The sequence below is a fragment of the Mesoplodon bidens genome, assembly GCF_964165515.1.
Source record: "Mesoplodon bidens genome assembly, chromosome: 10".
Lineage (NCBI taxonomy): Eukaryota > Metazoa > Chordata > Mammalia > Artiodactyla > Ziphiidae > Mesoplodon > Mesoplodon bidens.
Window position 1 is genome coordinate 13,439,042 of NC_138172.1, and position 24,322 is coordinate 13,463,363.

The window sequence follows — 24,322 nt, forward strand, 5'->3', positions numbered from 1 at the left end:
AACAGTTGCAAAGTCTATACAAGAGATAATAAGGGTAGAAACTAGGACAGGGGCAGAGGACTGACCGACAAAGAAACAATGAACGTGGGAGACAGCTAGAAGGATTTTACCAGGTGTTGCCTTTAGACTGGGGACCTTATTTTAAATACTTCCACATAAAAATTCAGTTCTCTTGCCAGCATATCCTGAGGCATAACCAATACTGCGAGCATATGAATAGAACAGGTGGCAGGTAGTCCCTGCCTGAATTTGGATACCACTTTAAATTCTGACCATAAAACAATATGACATAACTATACTGAGGTAGGAAAGGCTGGTGGCTGAGGGTTAAATTCATGGAGTCTCCACAGGACAGGGTCTGTGTACCATTACAGCCATTTAAAAACAAATGTCTCTAAACTCTTCTGCAACTGCTCTTCAGGGGAACTCAAAGCCGTAACTATTTTATGCATGGCTCTAGGAGAGACAGACGGAAGGAATGGGGGAAAGTTCCAGGTCTGAACTGGAGAGCAGGATAAGCTCTGCCTATTTCCATGACTGCACATGCAAAATTTAAATGATATAGTACTGCCAGTAAGCAGGGCAACAGATTCTATCTAGAGCAATGATGCTCAAGTTGCTTTGATGTTGTTTTGCCTCCAAGACAGGATTTCCATTATTATGGAGATGAAGTGCCTCTAATTATTGCAATAACATAATTGTTCCCCAGGGCAGAATTCCTAATAACAGAGTTGTATGCCTCTGCAGCCCCTGTAAGAGATATCCTGAGGGCAGGTTTCTCATTAAGAGCACATATATAGACAGGTTGCCTCCAGAAGGGAAACAGAATGCCTGAAGCAATAAACTTTCCTTTCCACGCAAGGACTGCACCAGCCTTCTGGGCAAATACCTGCCATCACATTTGCTCTGCCTCCCAGACTGCCAGTGTCTTCAGACCAGAGTTTCATACCTTATAGACAACATGGAGTTTTGCTGCCCTGTGCTGGGATTTTCCTCCACGTTTTACATGCATTTCAACTCTCCCAAAGGCCTTTGGGAAGAGAGGCAAATTAGAGCCATGATCTAATTTCACCTTGGATGAAGACTTCAATGTCTCTAGACAAGACATATGCATTTTATTCCTATTTGGGTTGAACAGTCTCATAGGATGTTAGACTTGCTCTGATTATACCGTGGGGTCAGGCAAACATAAACATATATTTCAGTCTGGGAAGGAATGCCTAAGAATATGGATAATTATACCATTTTATTGTCTTCAGAATGTGTCCACTGTGGCCTCAGCATGCTCGCCCAAGGTGATGTTAAGGTTCCTAGGTCCAGCACTCATTTTTGAGCCATTATTTTGTCGGACCGCTTGGAAGCACCAAGCGCTTGCTCCTTCTTGAAACTTTCTGCTCCCTTGGTTTCTGTTTACTACGTTCTCCTGGTTGTTCCCCCACGTCTCTGAATTCCCACTCCAGTCCTCCCAGTGGCCTCTGCTTCCACCCATTCTTTGCATGTGGCCGTTCCTCAAGGTTCCTTCCTTTGATTCACAGGTGTTCTCATTCTACAAAACTCTCTCTGGATTCACTTCTCCACTCCATGGCTTCTTATCTACTGGTGACATCTAGGTCTCTGTCTTTACTCTCCTCAACTCAGACCCATAGTTCCTGTTAGACATTCATTCACTGAAAACTTACTCTATACCAGGCATTGTCCTAGATGCTAGTGTTACAGAATTGGACAAAACACAAAGGGCTCCATGTAACCGTGATGGTCCTTCAAAGTAGAAGAGAGAAGCAGAAGAGGAGGTTGAAGTGCTGTGTTGTGAGAACTCGACTGGACTGCACTTGACTTTGTTAGCTCTACACCACGTGCCAAGGAATGCAGGTGACCTCTAGAAAGCCAGACACCGCGTCTCCCCTAGAACCTCCAGGAGGAACATGTGACTTTAGCTCAAGAGGAACTATTTCAGACTTATGACCTCCAGGGCTGTATGATATTAAATTTGTATTGTTTAAGCCACACCCCCCCCACACACACACACGTCTCTGTTTTCATGGAATTTACATTATGATTAAATGGAGGATGGAGAAAACAGATAATAAAACAAAAAAGCAAATATGCAGCATGTTATATGGTGATAAGAACTATGGAAAATATAAAGCATGGAAAGAGGATGGGGGCGGTGTTTACAATTTGAAATAGGTTAGTTGGGAAAAGGCTTTGCTGAGAAGGTGGCACTGAATGGGAATTCCAATCTGAATGTGACATCGCCACTTACAGGCACCTTAGATTTAACGTGTTAATACTAATGTCTTTATTTTCCCCTCTCAAACTTGTTTTTTCTCTACTCAGTATTGTGGTAAATGGCACTGCCATCTACCAGCTGCTCAAGTTAGGATCCTAGGAGTCATTTTCTTTTTTGCTTCCTTCTTTCAAAAATCTTTCTACTTAAATTTAAATTCTACTCTTTAATAGCTCATCTATCTGTCTTCTCTCCTATACTCTCAGAAGACTGACATCATTGAAGTCCTTTTGATTTCTGTCCCAGCCTACTGCCTGCAACTGGTCTCTGTACCTGCCAAATCTTGTTCTACTCTGATTCTTTCTCCATGTCATGGGCAGAGCAACCTTTCTGCAGCACTTGTATGACTGTGCACTCCCTTGCATAAAATCCTTCAATTCTCTCCCAGAATTCAAGTCTAAACTCTACAGACATAAAATTCAAGGCTTCCACAATCTATTGTTGGCCTACCTTTTCCAATGTTCCATCTTAATATATCACCTTTATAACATACACCCTAGGATTATTGAAAAACATATTGCTATTTTGCTACTGAGCCCCCTGCACTGTTCTAAGAGCATCTTTTTAAAAAATAAATTTATTTATTTATTTTTGGTTGTGTTGGGTCTCTGTTGCTGCACTTGGGCTTTCTCTAGTTGTGGCGAGTGGGGCTATTCTTTGTTGCGGTGCACACGCTTCTCATTGCGGTGGTTTCTCTTGTTGCAGAGCATGGGCTCTAGGCACGCAGGCTTCAGTAGTTGTGGCACGCGGGCTCAGTAGTTGTGGCTTGGGGGCTCTAGAGTGCAGGCTCAGTAGTTGTGGCACACGGGCTTAGTTGCTCCGTGGCATGTAGGATCTTCCCAGACTCGGGCTCGAACCTGTGTCCCCTGCATTGCCAGGTTGATTCTTAACCACTGCGCCAGCAGGGAAGTCCTCTAAGAGCATCTTGAGGGCTGGGTTTATGTCTCCGCTTTCTCTCTGTCCTCAGTGCCAAGCAAAGGGCTTAGCATGTGGCAAGCATCCAATGAATGTTTCGTTCATTGATCAAAATTTGTGTTGGCTAGTTTGACAAAATAGTCCTGCTGCTGTTCTGAAACCATGCCTGTGACATGCAGGCTGTAAGTTTCAGATTCTTTTCGGAAACATTCAGCAGCATATCTCTACTTAGTTATTATCCATTAGCTTGATATAATGTATTAGCCTAATGTCTAAAAGGAAGCAGAGAAATTCTCAAGGATGAGTAAGAATAAGAAATCATTATTCACACATTGTTAACTAGAATAACATTTCACTCATTTCTTCAGCTTCAGTGAGAAGCAAAATACTTTCTCTAAGTGAATTTTCCAGACAACTAGATTTACCCCTTTAAGCACTAAGTTAATTTTTAAAAATAATCACTGGGAGGGAGTGGTCTTTCTATGATGTACACTCACCTGCCTTACTAATCTAAGCTCACTGAAGATAATTTTTCCTCTTTAGGGACATAATAAAACAATAATTGTCGTTGTTTGCTACAGAGATAAAGAAAGATATTTATTCCCTTATTAATACTGCTTTAATTCCAAATAGCAGATTTAATTCTGGCTTTCAGAAAGACATTGAAAGAAATGCTTAAGACAGTGAGAGGATGCCAAATAATGTCATATGAAGATGATCAGGGACATTTGGGCTTGGAAAAGAATTGAAAGAGGACTTGAGAATAGCTTGTTAGAATACAAGGGGAAGAGGGGTGGTGGAAAAGAATTAGATTGTTTAGTATAACTTTAGAGTAGAAATTACAAGGATATTGGTTATAAAGAAATAATCTAACAATTAGTTAGGTCTCCATCTTAGACGTAGCCAGGGAAGGTGAGGGTCCAGCCATTGTGGGGACCCCTGTCCTGGAATGGAGGCTAGGCTCCATGACTAGAGTAGGAATTTGACATTACTGCCTGCCTAGCATCCATTTATTCTTTTTCTGGTTGTAGGACCCTACATTTCTTTGGAGAAACCCCTGTCCCATTCTCAGTCCATGAGGTCTGAGGTGGCGCTTCTCCAAGGGCCTCGTAGGATAAGCACACGATCATGTGCTTCTAATCAGTGCATCATACCCCCTTGAATGTTACTGGTTCAGGGAAGATCACTGACCAAGGCAGGTTTATTCAATTTCATGAACACCTATTCTGGAACTGTTAGAAGAGAGGGCAAGCATGGTGCTGCTGGCAGCCATCCTACCACCAGGAGAGGACAACCCATCAGAAAATGGAGCCAACAAAGAGGAAGGCACTGGTGAGAGACGAAGAGAGCCATCCAGTCCTGATGTCAACGTGTAAGCACCTGAACCTGGTCACACCTCAAGTCACAGCCCATCCCTGGTCTTCTTAAATGTGGAGCCAATGAATTCCCTTTTGTACTGAAGCCAGCTCTGAGTTGGGTTTCTGTCACTTGCAATCAAGAGTCCATCCAGGTTGGTTTAATGGTTCCCTATAATTCTAGGAGCCTAGGTTTTTATTAATGATTCTGTTATTTCTATATTTTGATGTTTTTGTTTGTAATAGATCAACTTCAACCTCATCTGTCTCAAATGCCTTCTGTCTAGAAACTGAAAGTAAACAAAATTATCAACTTTATTCAGTTAGTTGGCTTAATTGTTCAATTAATCCAAATGATGCCACTGCTTTGGTGGCAACTAGAGGCCTCTCCTGAGAAGTAAAGCACTTGCACCTTTGTGACAAGTCATCCCTGTTTTAAATGTCTGCTATTGCCTACACTCCGATTGCTGGATAAATATACAAGAAAACAAGAAATGATTTATGTTTATGGCTATTCTGCCTACACAATAGCAAAGCTATAAAAATTAAAGATTCAATCTTTCATTTAGATGATTGGTTTAATATAGATAAGGCCAGTGTAAATATGATTTAAATTTCTAAAGCCTTGAAAAACCAAAGTAAGGATATACAAACATATTTTAAAAATTGCTCACATGTTAACATTAAATCAGTATTTTTGAATCCATACCCACTGAGATAATTATAATACCACCATATAAGATCAAAATGTAAACATTTAAAAATGTTGCTTCTTATACTTTTATTGTAAACTCATTTGTAGGCAGTTGATTAGTTAAATTTGAAATTAAAAATCACTTAAGTAGCATTTGGCAAAGTCAAAACATAAGCTCTAGGGAGAACATTAATAAAAAGTGGTGCTTGATCACAAATTTTGCTCCACTGAAACTTGGTTTATATCGATATTTTGTAATTGAGATGAATAATCTTTTATTCAAATGTTAAAGGCCATCATTAAGAAGTCTACAAGTAACAAACGTTGGAGAGAGTGTGGAGAAAAGGGAACCCTCTTGCATTGTTGGGAATGTAAATTGGTGCAGCCACTATGAAAAACATTATGGAAGTTCCTCAAAAAACCAAAAATAGAGTTGCCATATGATCCAGCAACCCCACTCCTGGGCATATACCCAGACAAAACTATAATTCGAAAAGATACATGAACCCCCTATGTTCATAGCAGCACTATTCACAATAAATAGCCAAGACATGGAAACAACCTAAATGTCCATTGACAGATGAACGGATAAAGAAGACGTGGTACATATATACAATGGAATACTAATCAGCCATAAAAAAAGAATGAAATAATGCCATTTGCAGCAACAAGGATGGGCCTAGAGATTATTATACTAAGTGAAGTAAGTCAGAAAGAGAAAGACAAATACCATATGATATCACTTATATGTGAAATCTAAAAATACGATACAAATCAACATATCTATGAAACAAAAACAGACTCACAGACATAGAGAACAGACTTGTGGTTGCCAAGGGGGAGGGGAGAGTGGGGGAAGGATGGATTGGGAGTTTGGGATTAGCAGATGCAATCTATTATATACAGGATAGATAAACAACAAGGTCCTACTGTACAGCATAGGGAACTATATTCAATATCCTGTGATAAACCATAATGGAAAACAATATGAAAAAGAATATATATACGTATAACTGAGTCGCTCTGCTGTACAGCAGAAATGAACACAACATTGTAATCAGCAATACTTCAATAAAATTTTAAAACATCTTTTATTCAAATGTTACTGCTTTTTGATTCTTAGGATCCCACATCTCAAAAAAGAATTAGGGCTAACAAGTCAGTATATTAGAAAGTATTACTCAACACTGGACACAGTCAAAGAATTTTTCCTTTTGTGTTGTTCTAACAATGTCAATCCTTTCCTAAAATAGGAACTCTAAAATTTTTCATTTCTGAATTCTACATATGATTGCTTTTGTTCACTTATCCACTTAATTATGCTTCTCCTTTATCACAAAAAAAGAGGAAAATGGTGGAATTTCTTCTCTGCCAATGAGAAAATAATGGTAATATCTTTCTTATTTTTCACACTTTTCAGAAATTACAGGATGTTCAGCTGAGATTATGTCTTTCTCGTAACTTAAAAACCAGCAGCCCATGGAGTAAAGTTGGTCCATGGATGTGTGGACCATATTGTACTAACATTAAAATTTTAAAAAGGTGCTGATGATTAAAAATTAAGATAGTTCAAATTAAATTCCTTATTTCTAGTTTCCCTTGAAAAATGAGATGGTGGGGAGGCAACGGACCTGCATCTCCATTTGGTGGCAAAAATATGCTAGAATTGAGTGGCAGGTGTCTCCCTTGGATGGGGCACATACTGAAGTCCCCACCATTCCCCTTTCAATTACACCTGGCCAGCTTTTGGATTCATTTACATTAGGGAAATCAACCTATCTGTTTAATACATTGTGAGCGAGGTAGCAGGGAGAAATAAAACTGTGAGAACACAGCACCCATGGAGAGAAAAAGTGCTAATACTGATAGTTTGGGTCATGCCTGGTAACACTGGAGGTGGAGGTGATAAATACCAAGACTTGAGCAATGATGGGGAGTTTCCTCGCTTTAAAGATACCTTTAGTGCCACATAAATGTTGAAGCAATATTTGAACCCCATTAATCAAGTCAGAAAAAAAAACAAAAATTGGAGAGAGATAAGCTTTGTGGTAAGCTAAATGGTAGAAACAGTCAATTAAATTCACTTATTAAAAATAATTCTTGATAGTGATATATCATTTTCCCAAAGTTAATTTAATCAACTTATAGCAATGATTAAGTTATAGCAGTGGTAAACAATCATTAATACTGTTCAAAATGTTAGGCTGTCCCTTTTCTTCTAGGCACATAGTAAGACTGGATTTCCCTGCTGGGTTGAATTTGGGCAGAGCCATGCGACTTGTTTTGGTCACTGAAACATGAGTGAAAAAGAAGTGTTTCACTTCTGGGCAGAAGCTTTAAGAGCCCATGCATGTTTAGCCACCCTCTTTCTTCTGCAATTCGAATGTTCCAGAGAGTGCTATTCTACCAGCCTAAACTTTAGAGGGCAGCAAAGCCCCCAGCAGACCCCTGGTGTGCGTGCAGTGTGGATGAGAAATTTCCTTTTGTTGTTTTAAGACACTGCAGGCTGCTTGTGACAGTGGCAAAGCTTATTTGCCTCTCCTGGATTTTGATCTACCATGTTGCTAGAGCTTCATTCATTCACGTTTTTTTTTTTTTTTTTCCAGAATGTGGGCCTCTCACTGTTGTGGCCTTTCCCGTTGTGGAGCACAGGCTCCGGACGCGTAGGCTCAGCAGCCATGGCTCACTGGCCCAACCGCTCTGCGGCATGTGGGATCTTCCTGGACCAGGGCACGAACCCGTGTCCCCTGCATCGGCAGGCAGACTCTCAACCACTGCACCACAAGGGAAGCCCCATTCACGGTTTTTGACATGTCTGTCTCTTATCCATATTATGAAAAAAAAATTTTTTCTTTATATCATGGTTATATTAAAACTTTAAAAATGCAGCCTTAATCTAAGCAATACATGTGGTACATAAAATAAGAAACTGTGCTCTCAAGTTCCAACTTTGGCTCCAGATTTAAATGCCATGCCAATAATTTGTAAACTATACTGCTTTCTTGATATGATAGAAATCAGAGAGAGATGTATATTACAAATTTAATATATGTGAATACACCATCTATAAACCATATCAGGTTTGTTTGCAAAAATCATTAATAAGGACAACATCATCAGTGCAATGATCTACTTTGCATATGCAAATCCAAAGGTGTACAGGTATAAAGTTGATACATACACATTTTTACAGCCTTCCCCAATTGCATCTTTGAGTACTTGACCTTTAGCATCCATGAAAATCGTTATGTATAGAGCTGGTAAATGTGATCTGATGTGGGACATGGACTCATGTGCAATTATCATTTTCCAACAGATTGAGTAGATTACGGAAAGGGGTGGGGAATATATTTTATGGAGGTGACGGCCAAGAAAAGGTCTTAAGAGATACCTGCCATCTGTCACAATGTGACCTAAAACCCCAACAACCCCTGTAATTACACTGTATAAACAACATGCCTTCTAAACGTAATTCCCTTACAATAGGAAACACAGGTGACGAGTTTAGATATCAGAAAGAAAAAAAAAACTTTTCAAAAAAAGTTTCTTTTTGGAACTCTGTTTCACAAAGCCATGATTAAAATGATCAAAACCATCCTATTTGAGAATGAGTTTTGGAATTAGAGACATTTAGCTCCAAAAAAGGAGAGACTAACAAGAGACATACTAGCCACTGCCAAATATCTGAGGGGTTGTCATCACAAAGAAGAACTGGATTTACTTGTTTATACAAAAAGGAGTAGGATGGAGAAAAGTGGGCAAACCTACAAAAATAAATCTTAGGCTAAAATAAAGAAAGATTATTTCTAGTTGCTCATCTTTGGGCAGCTCCAACAGCCTTCAGGAGGGATCATGTGACCTCTCTGTGCAGGAAGGGCTTTCTAGAATCTTAATATCAAGAAGGATTATAAAGACCAACTAATTTACCACCCTTTTCCAAAGCTTCAGTTCTTTGATTAACAGTTAGTTCACGAACAGCAGAGATTAAATTCTTCCCTCTAGGACTATTAATAACAGACTTATAAATTATTGCAGGTTAATCAAATATTAAAAATATTTCAAGATAATACCTTTCATTTTCTCTTAATATGTCTCTTCCTTTCTTCCAGGTGTAGGCAGGTTTCGGAGAGGCTTTCGGCTTACACTCAATGACAACTTCACCTCCCACTTTGACAAGAGTTACTCTTTTTAAGAGGGCTCTTGAAAAATCTGGGCCCACAGCTGGAAGAGAATATAGAAAATAGAATAATGAATTATTATGGAAGAAAAAACCCACTAGATCATTCTTTATAGCTTTTTTCTTTCTGTAATGGACTTACTGCTGTCTTGGGCATCGAAGGGAGGATGCTACTTTTTTTTCTGAAGTAAAGGGAGTAGCACTGGAAGTTTTGATAGATTATGAAAAGTTGAGCTGTAATTTGTATATGGTAAAATATACCAGCTGCAAGCACATACAGCTTGATGCATTTGGTATACTCCAACATGAAGATCAAAATACAGAACCTTCTATCACCTTATTGAGTCATTCTTTAAAAAAAATGATTCCATGTTCAAATGAAGATAAATTTAAAAATTTCAGGGAAGCAAAAGGGAGAGACAAAACAAAAACCCATAAGGTATTTTTCTGATTGTGTAGACTAAAGCTTTCCTTCATTGATAGTTACCACCTCTGCTCTTTTCCATAGCACTCTGTGCATGTCTCCATCAGAAGATCTGCTGAAATGTCTATAGCATCACCATGTGTAAAGCTTCTCCTTAAAATCAACGACTTGGTTCAGCTTTCCACTACTACTGCCCAGTGCAATGCTTGGTTCTTGCTGGATAAACTGTGACTTGCTCTTACAAAACTCTACTCCATCCTCACTTCCAGTATTCTAAAAATTCACTCATGTTGACATCAAATATGTAGTTATGGGGATATAATATTAAATAATTCTTTCTTTCCTAAAACAAAAGATATACATCTGTGTCCTTACAGAAATATAGAAGGGGCCTTTCTGAAAAATCTCTATTTTCTTCTGCATTTATTGAATTAATACGTTTTAGGATATGTTGTGAGCACAGATTCATCTCCTGGAATCTTAATTTTATCGTATTTAAAATCCCTAACTCACTGCCATTTGACCTGATGGAATTTAAGATTTCGTACCATGCTGAATGTGAAATTTAAATGCTAACCACAAATTACTTAAAAGAGGACAGGTAGTGAGTGTGTATTATGTAGGTGGGGAGGACGGGGGTCAGTTTTTTTAAACGTACTCAAGCCGTAAGCTGGTGATTAAAAAAAATAAAAGCAGGCTTCAGCAGAAGCAAGGTAAACCTTTATTAAGTGCTTTTGTCATGGAAATACTTTCAGTGTCTAGAAAGAAAGAAAGATGGAAAGGTTACTTTTTAATGGGGTGATGCAATGTACACATGGGGCTGGTTTTACTATGTGAAGGTTAAAGTAAATAAATGAATCTAGCAGGCAATTGATACTTCAATCTGTGCTCCTTGGATTCATGAGGGGAATCTATAATTCAAAGAGTAATTCCATAATGATAAATGAAATTAATAAGTAGAGTGCAAGTACAAATGTTTTTGCTATAATTAGATAAATGCATTCCTTGTATGATCTGCAAAATCACATAATAAAAATTATAGGGTTCTCAAAAAGATAAGGTCAGGACAGACGTACTCGATATTTATGTAACAGGAACTAACAAAACTAATAACAAAAACAATAAACATTCTAGTAAATATGTTAGCATGACTAAAAAGACAGATTAAATTCCTAATAGATAAATACTACAAAAAATACAGGACTTTAGTGTGTGTGTGAATGAAGACAGCTTGATGAAACAAGGAAGCTGGAAGAGAGAAGAGTTGAGATTGGTAAAGTATAAAACAAGTACAAAGTGCAGAAGAGAACCACACTCTGAACATCGCTATGTTAGAGTACGTGACCAAACTCAGTCAAGAGGAAAATGTGGGCTGAATGGGAGTCACGGTCAATGTGCTTTCTGCCTTGGCTAGCTGTGTTGACCTGAGTTACTGGGCCTTGTGCTCGGTTGCTGGAACTAGTGACATACATGGACAAAGCCAGCATCTGCTATACTGACCTCATTTGCCACTCCCACACATGCTAATTTTCAACACAGAGAAGTTACTGTTTTTTTTTCTTTTTGGCCTCACCACATGGCATGCGGGATCTTAGTTCCCCGACCAGGGATGGAATCTGTGCCCCCTGCAGTGGAAGCACGGAGTCTTAACTACTGGACCGCCAGGGAAGTCCCACAGAAAGGTTCTTGTAGCAGAATAGACTCACTCCCATCTTATGGAAACACCTGAACTGACACATTAATGTAAAAAAAAAAAAATCAAGTTTCTAGAACATTTTACAAAAGGGTATTGTGTGAAATAGTTACAAATCTGTAACATATAAAAATTCCTTCTTAAAACTATATCTTTCTACACATTTTATCACTTTAGGCAGACATTTTTCATCTGTTCAACAGGAATTCTGCAGTTGCATTTAAATGAGTTACATAAATCAAACCATGCACAACACATGGGTGTATTTGTCAAAAAACTATGTATTGCATTTACGCTTTGAAATAGCACGATATCAGCCACACAGAAGGCAGAAAACACACATTCCAATGTCAAAAGAATTTGTACTGTACTATGTATGTGCATATTATCTTTTGGATATCCTAGAGAAAGACTGCCTTTGAATGTCTTTCACTAATAAAAATGGAATTATAAATTTAAATCTTTTCTCTTTGTCTACTTCGTTTGCTTAATTTATTTCTAGTGTTATCAAACTCTGAAAATCTATCAGTTGCCACCATAAGCTGCAATGCTTCCTAGGGCAAAATTGTTAGACCTTCATCTGTTTTTGAATACTTGATCCATTAATGGATGTCTTAATACTCTGCCATTTTGTGATCATCTTTCACACTTGAGATACCCTAAAGCTTGTGGGATGACGCTCTTTCATGTCTGTACCTTATATTTATTCTGATTACTAACCAGGAAAGTTAGTAATCAGGAGAGGAGAGGCTTGAAGGCAAAGTAAAAGGACCCTGTTAATTTGACATTCACAGAGAATCAGGTTTTAAAAGTTATTGGTAAGGTCCCAACAGGGCACTGTTAGAATCCAACCTTTGGTGGCACTGGAAAAAGTGAGTGCACTTTGAAGGTGAGATTTCAGTGGGTTCCTAGTAGTTCAGAAAAGATAAAACCAATTGTCAAATTACCCACTTGAGCCTGAGAGTAGCACCAATCCTGGGAAATCCTCTTTTGCTAAATCTAATACACTTCAAGGACAATATTTCTTACATGGGCGACTAGGGGGCACTGCTCACCCAGTGTTGGAATAATCCATACTACAGGACCACTTCCCTGTGGGAAATCAACTTTTTATTATTTATCAATGATCTTTAATTCATTAACATTACATTACCTAGGAGAAGCATCATCCGGCTGAGAGAAGTCTTCTATGCAATTCTCAACTGTTTGTTTTTACTTAATTAAATGGTTCTTGGTCACATGTCAAGGGTATTTTAAGTGGCCAACAGAACCCTTGAAAACTGAAGTTGTGCCTTAGGATCATTTCTCAAGAGAGATAGTAAGAATGATAACTCCTTAATGGGATGTGCAGTGGCAGTCCCATCTGGGAGATAGATGGGTGTGATGTGTTACTCTATTATTGAAGGGGAAAGGATAATTCTGTGTGCCTGTTCTATCATAGTCTGTAGACACAACATTGGGAACACTGCCAGTTGATGGAGACCATTAAGGATGGCTCTTTTAGAAGTTCAGAATTTCATATTATTTTAACTTTTATTTATTATCTTTATTACCTCATCATTCCATAAAAATAAACCCAGAGTACATATATTCATTCAAGTATTTCCACCACTGAAGAGATAGTGCTGGTATCAGATACTAAAACCCCAAACTTCTCCTGGTTGCTGGGTAGGTAACTAGAAAGCTGGCTATACTGGAAATATTCTTCTTTCTAGGTCCATCATTTCAGAATGGCTGATGCAAAATCAGCCTCTCTGATTTGGGATGATATTCACAAGGAGACTGTCAAGAAATGCTGAAGTAAGAGTTTTCTGTTCTAACATCAACATAATGTGTCCCTTCTAAGTCTCTAATACTCTGCCCTGCTGGTTTTGGTCTAATTCACTGAACGTCCCGTTTCCCCAGGGCTCCTCCTACCATGGTAGCTCTTGTTGATGGGCTCCTGCTCTTTCGGGAAAGTTATTATAAAACCAAACAAATAATATTTACAGTCACAAGGTTGCTTTGCAGATTAAAAAAAAAAACATGTATTGTACATATAGTACTTAGCTCAATATTGTCCCAGAGTAAGTCCTTTATACCAACTCTTCCCCGCTACTATTTCTACTATCACCACCACCATTTTTAGAGCATTTTAAGTTTTGTTTGAAAACAGAAAAAAAACTTTTTATTTTGAAATAATTATAGATTCATAGGAAGTTGCAAAGATAGTACAGAGAGGTCCTGTGTATCCTTTACTCAGGTTCTCTCAGTGGTTACAGCTTATGTGAGCATAGTACAACATCAAAACAAGGAAATTGATCATGGGTACAGGGTGTAGAGTTCTATGTTATTTTATGAAATACTTCGATGTTTGTACCTTCCACTGAAATAAAGATACAGAATGCTTCCATCACCACAAAGCTCTCTCTCATGCTACCCTTTTAGAGGCACATCCAACCCCCTCCTGTCTGTCCTCTCCCTATGCCTAGAACCCACCATTCTGTTCTGAAACTCTATAGTTTTGAGAATATATATATATATATATATATAAAATCATACATTATATGATCTTATGGGATTTCTTTTTTTCTGTCAGCATAATGCTCTTGAGATCCACCCAGGTTGCTAGGTGAGTTCCTTTCTATTGCTGACTAGTCATATCTTATATCTTACCCATCCTGGTATGTATGAGAAATTCATCTTTACTGTTGGCATTTCAGGCACTATGATAACTGACAAATGCTTTTAAGCACAGGAACCATTTCAGGATCTTTCAACACTTTCTCTGTCCACAAGTAGCATGCAGATTAGCCCTTTTTTCTTTTTATAAAGGTTTGAACGCCAAAAATTAATTGTGTAGACATAGGTGGAATCTTTCTTATTCAAAGAAAAAGATTTTAAAGCCATTTTAGAACGTCATTTCTTATACAATAATTAACATGTTGATTGAAAATCATTCTTACATGTTTTAAAAGCTTTAGCTGCTAAACCCCTATTAACCTCCCTTGAGCTACCCTATCTGTATGACGATCATAAGACAGTATGCGTTTTTAAATATCTGGAAGCACTTGACCTTGCTATATCAGTCCAAATTAGTGACATTCCATTATACTTGGCACAATGTCCTAAACACTCACACATATTTGTGTCCTTGGTTAAACAAGTAGTGTATGGCAGTACAATGCCACATTTGATTACGAGTAACTTTGTCATGAGATCAAAATCTTTGTTGAATTTTATTTATTTAAAACAATTTTTTTTGGCTGTGTTGGGTCTGTTGCTGCACGCGGGCTTTTTTCTCCAGTTGTGGTGAGCAGGGGCGCTACTCTTCATTGTGGTATGCAGGCTTCTCATTGCAGTGGCTTCTCTTGTTGTGGAGCACGGGCTCTAGGCGTGCGGGCTCACTAGTTGTGGTGCGCGGGCTTAGTTGCTCCGCAGCATGTGGGATCCTCCCAGACAAGGCCACGAACCTGTGTCCCCTGCATTGGTAGGCGGATTCTTAACCACTGCGCCAGCAGGGAAGCCTCTATTTGTTGACTTAACAGAAGAGGGTAATTAGACTGTGAGAGTTCTGGAATTCCAGTGGTTAAGAAATGGTAGTACTTGTTATTAGCAATTACTAGCTCATCAGTTCCTTGAAGGAAGAAACTATGAATTATGGATCTTGGACTTAGCACAGTCCTTGGTACGAAGTAGATGTTCGATCAGTATGTGCTGAATTAATGTGTGTTGTAGGAGAAAACTCAGGAATTAAGTTCCAAACAGGAAATTCCCTTCTCATGGTGCTTTGGCTGGATATCACAGCCCTGTCTTTTATCCAAGTGGGGCTGTAAATGGCTTCTTGAACTTCCTGGCTTGTGTATAGGACACTCTGTCCTCTCTGGACCTCAGTCAAATGAAGCAGAATTACCCAAGAAACAATCTGGGCTGTTGATACGGTTGTCCCTTGGCATCTGCTATCCACAGGGAGATTGGCTCCAGGACCCTGAAGGTACCCAAATCCGCAGATACTATAGTCCCTTATTTGAATAACATAGTGCAAGGAATACAGCCAGCTCCCCATAACTGGCGGATGCAGAGTGCTGGCTGTATTCTCACACCACGTGAACTGGTGTGATGGTAGATGTTTAACAACTGGCTCTCCAAGCAAAACAAAACACCAAAGAACTTGGTTTCCGGTGCTTGCCAATTTCTGTGGTCTAAATACTCCCATTAGGGCTGAGCTCAGGCTACCAACAAGAAGTCACTGAACGCTGAACTGAGAAGGATACATCAACTCAGCTCCTGCCAATATGAACTAGCTCCAGCATATAATATCCTTTCCCTGCTTCCCTAAAGCACATACTTAGGAGAAGGGTACAGGGCAAGTGGGCCCTGGGAGTTCAGCTTTCCCCAGATTTGGGTCTTTCTCTGAGGCAACACACGACTGTCTCCCCTTTCCTCCCGGGTACTCCCTGACAATCCAGTGGTGAGAAGATGGGAACTTCAGTTCCCTTCCAATTCCTTTGATTGGTTCACTCCGTTTAAAGAATCTGTATCCTGGGGCTTCCCTGGTGGTGCAGTGGTTGAGAGTCCGCTTACCAATGCAGGGGAAATGGGTTCATGCCCCGGTCCGGGAAGATCCCACATGCCTAGAGAGGCTGGGCCCGTGAGCCATGGCCGCTGAGCCTGCGCATCCGGAGCCTGCGCTCCGCAACGGGAGAGGCCACAACAGTGAGAGGTCCACGTACCGCAAAAAAAAAAAAAAAAAAAAAAAGAATCTGTATCCTGACACTTCGTGAGTAACAATAACACAGCAGTTTTAAGGGCTTCAGCTACACGTGCCCTGACCTAGACATGCAGGCTCAAGAGAAACATACTGCAATGTGGACAAGCGATGTTTAAATAGCCCAGCAGTGACTGATCTCTTGCTTATCATGTTCCTTCAATAAGGCACTTAACTGAAGGAGTTTTTTGCTTTGTTTTTTTGTTGCTTTTTTTTTTGCCTTTGCACTATGCTTATTTTCAACCACATTCAAAAGGCTTTATTAAAAGCAACATGCCTCATACTAAGTACAAATGAATTTCTTCAGGAGCCCAGAAGAGCCAATGTCTGTTCATGTTGGGAAAAAAAAAGCTGGAATGTTGTTGGCACAAACGCTCTGTTTCTAGAAGAAATTGTCTCACATGATTAATAGAGCTTTTGTCAATACTAGGTTTAATCATGGAAGCACAGATTAATTAGAAGTAGAGTGGTTATACCAACAAATCATTATTCCTCCCTCCAACTCCTACTTGCTTTTACAAGTTAACTACTCTGCTGGGATGGCTTAAGACTGGATAACAAAGGGTTCTATAGAGCAGATCTTAGATGGGGCACCTAAATTTAACTGATCATAAGAATCACTTGGGGCTTCCCTGGTGGCGCAGTGGTTGAGAGTCCGCCTGCTGATGCAGGGGACACGGGTTCGTGCCCCGGTCCGGGAAGATCCCACATGCTGCGGAGCGGCTAGGCCTGTGAGCCATGGCCGCTGAGCCTGTGTGTCCAGAGCCTGTGCTCCGCAACGGGAGAGGCCACAATAGTGAGAGCCCCGCGTACCGCAAAAAAAAAAAGAAAAAAGAATCACTTGGAGGTCCTCCTCAATTCTACCCACCATGAAAGGGGGCCTGAGAATTTAAATTTTACTATTTTTGCCACTAAAACAGTGATCCTCAGAACAGAAGCACTGGTGATCACCTGGGAGCTTGTTAAAAATGCAGACTCTCCAGGCCCCACCCCAGATCTGAAATCAGAATCTGAATTTAACAAGACCCGCAAGTAGTTTAAAAATGCATCAAGGTTTGAAACTCACTGCTAAATCTTTGTGAACACCAATTCTAACACTCCCTGGGTCAGGCTACTAAAAGAGAATCAATTTGTTGCCAGAAAGTAGTGGAGAGAAAAAATATTTCATTTATTTATTTATTCAGTAATTCACAGAGACTTGCAGCAGATAATGGTAAAAGACATAAAGTAATAAATACATCTAAAATATGGCTGATGTCAAACATAGGAAAGGTAGGAAACTATCTTACTAGACTTAGTACTGTAAAGTGAGCTACTATGAAGCCAAAACAGACAAGTCAATGTGATGGGCAGAGGGAAAAAGAATATATTTCTTTCTAACTAATAAAAAACAAAAACAAAAAACCAAACCAAACCAAACTACATAATTTTTTAGAAGACAAACTTTCCTCCTGATTCTACACCTTAACAATTTATTGGAAATCCCTTTATGTAAAGGACTAAGGACTTTGGAATGGATAATGCCTTCATAGCACTTTTACAGAAAACTCAGACTTCGGTGGAAGCATAGTACATCCGGCCCTCAGTATACATAGCTTCCGAAATCTACAGTTGGTTGAATCCAACAAAAATGAATTTGCAGATACAGTGGGCCAACAGTACATGGGATTAAGACTCAGTGATGCCTTGGGCTGCATTCCTGAGTTATATTTTAAACTCTAACTCACTGAAGGCATTTCTTTGGGGGAAATGACATAAGGAATTGTCATAATATTTATCCTTCAGATTTCAAAGTCTCCCTTCAGTTGGCTTTAAGCCACTGAAGGGAGACGCCAAGAACATCTAAGTATAATCCTCACATGGCAGCCAAAGTCACTCTGTGGGCCTAATTCTAACTCACCATCTTGGTAAAATGGGTCCTTTAAGACATGGTTGGAATCTCTGATGCTTGATATTCTCTTCTGCAGAAGGACTTCAGTTTCAGAGTCCTGATCCAAATCAGAAGGTTTGCCAGGTAGACCATATTCAACTTAAACAAACAACAACAACAACAAAAAAACCCTCTGTTCAGGCTAGATCTCCTATTTTAGGATCGTGGTTTTCCAAGTGCAGTGTTGGACTGGCAGCATCGGCATCACCTGGGAACTTGTTAGAAATAAACATCCTCAGGCACCACCCCAGAACTACTGTGTCAGAAACTCTGGAGGTAGCGCTCAACAATCTGTGTTTTAACAAGTCCTCCAAGTGATTCTGATGCATGGTAAAGTTTGAGAATCAATACCATGGGAAAACTTAATTACCTTCTGATCTAATCAATTACAGCAGTAGTTCCCAAACTGTGCTATCCATTGGAACCACACCTGGGCGGCTTTAAGGAATAAAGGGTCCCAGGGTCCTGGGGTCCCAGGCCCAGGGATTGAATTAGTTGGTAGGGAGGATGGTAGAGTATTGGGCTCTTAAAGAACTCCCCAGATGACTGTCATATGCAGCACAATTTGAGAACCACTGAAATGGGGTTTTCTGGTGATTGTGCAGCTGTCTACATTATAAGCTTTTGGTATGGATACTAGTTAAAAACAGCAACAAACAAACAAAACACATCTTACTATATTGCTACACTTTTAGATTTGCAAGAAGTTTTCACATGTGATCACTTTTAGTTTTGGCAATGAGGAGTAGCACCCTCATTTTACTGATAAATGTAGGCTTAGCAATTTGTTCAAAGATACCAAATTTGCATTTGAGATCCGAGGGCATAGCTTCCCCTTTTCGTGATGAGTTATGCAAAGCTCCTGCCTAGATGATATTTGGGTAAGAAAGGCGTCCGTCCTCTCATTGGATGCTGATCACACTCAGCACATTTGATTATTTTGTAATCTGGCTCAACGAGGCAGTTGAGAAATCAGATGCAGATGAGCACTTGTGGAAGTCCCTCTGAAATAACTTTCAGTTGAGACTTAATGTTTTTCTCATTTGTGAGCCAATCGTTTGGACGAATGCCAGATGAACCAGATAATTGCGCAAGCCCGCACCTCACTTTAACTGGACTATCAGTTCCTTAACGGCATTGGAATGTCCTGCCAGGGTCTGATGTTCTCCACCACACGGGCCAGGAGAATCCCCACGGTCCTGAACCATCAGACGCAAACTCCTCAGGGTGAAGCTACTTCTATCCCTTACACAGTCTTGGCAAAGTCAGGTCACATTCAAGACCACTTGAATGTGAAGACACACACTTGCTCTTTGGGATAGTTCATCCCATTTCAAAATCAAAGACACTCTAGTGACACTGCTGGTTATGACCCAGGTAAACTGGACCCAGTACCCAAGCATCTTGCTCTAGCAAATCCCTTGCCTTCTGTACAGAATTGTTGGTTCCCTCACTCAGATTCTTTTTTCTGGCCCCAGCTGCTGCGAGCATTGGTTGTCTAACACCTCCAGCTGACCCCTTCTCTGGGAAATTGACTGGGAGGTTTTGCTCCATCTGCCCTGCCATCGCTACCACCACCTAAAGGGCAGTCCAATGAATAACTGATACAGAGATTTTTTTTAAAGGCCAGCCTCCTTGCCTCAGGTGGGAATAGCTCTGAGATGCAGTTTATACTCTAGACATCCCCTTCCAGGATGCAATATAGGCGAGACTTCATCTGAGACCATGTCCCTGCTCAGCTGCCCTCCATCGCCTCCCTAGCTTGCTTTCTCTTCCAGGTTTTTCCCAGAGGACACTCCTCCAGTGACTCATAGGTACCTGAATCCCTGCCTCTGCTTTTGAGGGCTTAGGCATCCTCTATCTTTACCACACGATATATATAGAATGACATTAGTATTCTGTTGGAGCAGCATAGAAAATGTCAAGTTTAGCAATTCAGTCAGCATTCCCTAGAACCAATATGATCATCTACCTAAGTGGACGCAAACATTAAACATGAATAGAAATATTTCATTAGAAAAGTTACTTTTCAATCAATAAAATACCTAGTTTGGTTTTTTAAATTATATTTTTTATAAAAGACTCAAATTTCCTCAAGATTATAAGAGTCTATTCACTCTAACTCCAACATGCCTTCATGAGTGGAGAGAGAGATGCGATGATGGTATGACCCAGGGAATTTTTTCTGTGTAGCACCCCAGGGATGCCCATGAGCATATGTCACACCAGTGGATCTCATCCATGACCTAGGCTAACACAGGAGAAAAAGTCTGGGAACAGTTGCCTTGAGGAATAATCAACTATCAATTGCACCCCAGGGATGCCCACGAGCATATGTCACACGAGTGAATCTCATCCATGACTTAGGCTAACACAGGAGAAAAAGTCTGGGAACAGTTGCCTTGAGGAATAATCAACTATCAATTGCAATAGGTCAGTCATAAACAAGGACATTTCTATTTGATGTACTCATTACCAGGCCTACTCTAATATACTGACCTCAAGGTAAAAGTCTCTCTATGGCATTCACCCACCCGGTGAGTAAATCACCCAGCACCTAGGTTAATTATTTAGCAGTTTTAATCCATTAATTATAGATATGTTACCTATACATTAAATACCCAGACAGACACATAAAATAAGACCAAGGGAAAAGCCTATTAAATATATGCTTCCTAACCATCTCTTATTCATGACTTTAGGGCTATTAGCCAGCATGAAAAGGAGTCTCCTCTCTAGCACTGGAGGATGCTTAAATTTGATCGATAGCTGGAACCAACCTCCATTTTTTCTTCCTCATACTGAAGTATCTTGTTTTCATTTTGTTTCTTTGTTCATTGCAACCTCTCTAAGATTCTACTACAGGTAATAACTACTCAGTTATTTGATCCATAAGAGTCTAACTATTACCATTTGACAAGAAACAAAGTGACTTGTGAAACACAATCGTATTAGAGCTTACCCAAGTTAACCAATATTGATTTATGTCTATTTTTAAATAGTCAAATGTCTTCTCCCTCCTTCACTTCAGATGGACTCTACGATTCACCCATTCAATACTTAACTGCCCTTCAAGTCACCTGGAATATACTAGTGTGATTTTTTTTGGGAGGGGCAGGAAAAATGTGATATTAAAGAGGGAGCTTCTAACTTGCTGTTTAAGATCCTCTAAAATTGGCCGTTAAATAATTTTTCCATCTTTCTCTTTCAAGTTTAAAGTTTGCCTGTACGCTTTATGTATTTGAATCAAAAATTCTGAAAAACATTCAGGATTCTCTATGGGCAAGAAACTATCCATATGTTTTATAACTTTGAACCTTTGTTCAGGCCATTTCACTCTATTCTGCAATGTTCCTGGTCCTTTCCTTTTTTCTTTTTTTTGCCTGTACAAAAATTATTTTTCAAAGCTCATCTGACTAGCCCAGTCCATTAGCTAAAGTCTTTTCTGAATTTCTGGAAGACTTACTATTTTCACCACTTGCTTGGCCTGTATCAGTTACTGACATGCCTTACCGTTCTCATACTCAACAAGGTTGAAATCGGGGGTTAAATAACCTCTCAGGCATTTTTATCTTATCTTTACTGATCTTGCTTGCTGATCTCAAGGGACTTAAGAAGACTCAGATGAAGAATTCATTTGGAATTAGTTCCAACTGGAAATGATTTGAAATAAACCCCTGAATGTAAGAGTTGAAGCAGTGATTACTACCTCACAGGCCTTGAACCCTGGGTAGGGGGAAGGGAAAGGATCTGGTGAGGATCTTGGGATATATAAATGTAAATCATAACATACATATATAGAGATAGATATAGATATGGATATATAGAGATGGATGTATACACACATACACATCTCTACATACTGTTATGTTCAGCTGTGGGTACGTGCTCTTGATAAAAATCATTTAACAGCCTTTCTCACTTTTGGCTCTGCTTTTGGGACTTTAGTCATCCTCTATTTTTATCCCATGACTATGTCGCATGATTTCCAGTCATCTGTTACTGTCAAATTTTTTCATTTTAACTAAGGGACCTACAAAATCTTTTAAAATTATCACGGCATCCCCAGACTTAGCAATTGGCCAGCACTCACTTAGAAGGTTTCAGGACTATGTGATTCATTTCTTAGGCCACACACCCTCAGTTTTAGCTGTTCTTCTAACCAGCTGACATAGTGTTTAATAGATAACACACTTCTTTCTGCAGAACATCCGAAGCAATCTACCTTCGTGAACTGCGCTCCACAAGAATCGGCTCTAACTACCAATAATCAGAGCCCATTTGGCCATGGTGGGATCATTGTACTTGTCCTGGAGGAAGCTGGAATTATTGTTCTCAATATTTATAGGGTGGGAGATATATGTGTTTAGGTCATCCTTACAGCAGGCCAAGCCAAGCTGATGATGACTCCGGGAGAAGAGAATTCTCCTAGGCCTCTTTGAGAAAGACTGCAGCCTCGTGAACTCTCACAAATTCTTGTCTTTGATGGGATGTTGGTTCAAGTAAAGAATTTGGTGAGAACAACAATTATGGAAGCTTTTCTATACGTTTTTACCTTGCAGAGGGTGGAAGGACATTCAATTTGGCAGCAACTACTTATGCATGTCAGATCTACAGTCCAGGCACCGAGAAGTGCTTTACAGAAGGGCAAGTCAGGTCTCTGAATATGGGAAAATTATCAGGGCTTATGGAATCAGCTCCCTTTGTGTGCTGCCTTTCTCTTATTTATAATCTTTCAATTATGTTCTAAGAAGAACTGTTGCTTAGATATTTAAGATAAATTCTGAAGTCAGAGTCAAGATTTTTCTACAAGACAAATGCAAGTTGATGGCCTGGAGTTCTTGTTTCCTTGTTTTTTTTTTTTTTTTTTTTTTTTTTTTTAATGCCCATAGGTTTGTTAAATCACTTAAGTGTGTTTTCAATGATTTACTTAACTCATTAATTCATTTTTTAACAGTCTCTCAACTCCTTCATCACTTAGTACAGTCGTTCATCCTTACATTCATTCATTATTTATTGAGCACATACTTTGTGCTTCAACATTGTATTAAGTCCTGAGGATTAAATAATGAGTTAAACCAAATATGGTCCACGACATCATGGGGAAGTTAAAGGGCAGTTAGAGAAAAAGACAGAAAAATCATATAAGCAAATGTAAAATGCAACAGTAGCATGATATATGAAGAGGGGACAGAAAAGCACTCTAGGCAGAGGAAACAGTGTAGACCAGTGGCCTGTGGAAGAAGGGAGGGTGGTGAACATGCAGCACAGAAAGCTCAGCATTGCTGAAGAGAAGAAGGAAAGGGCACATGGTGAAAAATGGAGCTGGAGGGGCAGACCACCAGTGCATAGCCTGGAAAATTCAGAGGTGAAAGAACAAGATGCACTTTGCTGGCTGTTCAAATACACCTTTCCACACCAAGTCCGCTCTTCCTCTCTCCAAGCCCAATCAGAGTGATAGCAACAGACGCCAAAGCATTTCATAAATTTCAGTCAATTTAGAAGAGGGGTTGATAGAGGAATAAAAATGAGCACCAAGGGAACTGCGCCACCCATTGTCAGCATCAGGAGAAGCTGATTTAGAAAGTGGTCTCTTCTTATTGCTTACAGAATGCATTACTTGTTTCTTGAGCGATATCTTCGGCCTAAAGATTTCTTCACCCCTTTTTCTTGGATTGAACGTTTATGTTTGGCAGAGGACATGGTAGTTTAGTGATTTTAAGAGTTTTTACTTTTTTTCTTTCCAGTATAAAGACTCACCTATAACACTAAGCTCTGCGCTGGAAAAGATAACTCCATGTTTATTTTCTGCCACACATTGATACATGCCAGCATCTGAGAGGTTCACTATTGTTATGTTGAGTGTTCCTTGCTCGATATGAATTCTATCCTGTGAAAGAAAAGAGGAACACAAAACAATGACCTTCTACAACTGAGACCTTAAGGCAATTTTGCTGCATGTGATATCAAAGGGGCTTAATGGGAAGAAAATAGCTATCACATAAGCAATTTACATACCATGATCTATTTATCTGTCAACTAAATTTGTGGCAGGTCAGATGCTAAATGGAACAACCCGTACATCACTTGGTAAATGGAA

The 24,322-nt window shown here is 39.6% G+C and overlaps 1 protein-coding gene across 7 annotated transcripts in view; it reads right to left on the reverse strand.

Annotated features, from left to right (window-relative positions):
- CNTN4 (contactin 4) overlaps positions 1–24,322 on the reverse strand; it is a 560,752-nt gene that overhangs the window by 125,886 nt on the left and 410,544 nt on the right. For all 7 annotated transcript variants that reach the window (XM_081245077.1, XM_081245074.1, XM_081245075.1 and 4 more), the window contains 2 exons: positions 23,983–24,112; positions 9,322–9,472 (listed from right to left, as the gene is read on the reverse strand). In XM_081245077.1, the coding sequence (XP_081101203.1) occupies positions 9,322–9,472; positions 23,983–24,112 (281 nt within the window). The remainder of the gene's footprint in view (positions 1–9,321; positions 9,473–23,982; positions 24,113–24,322) is intronic.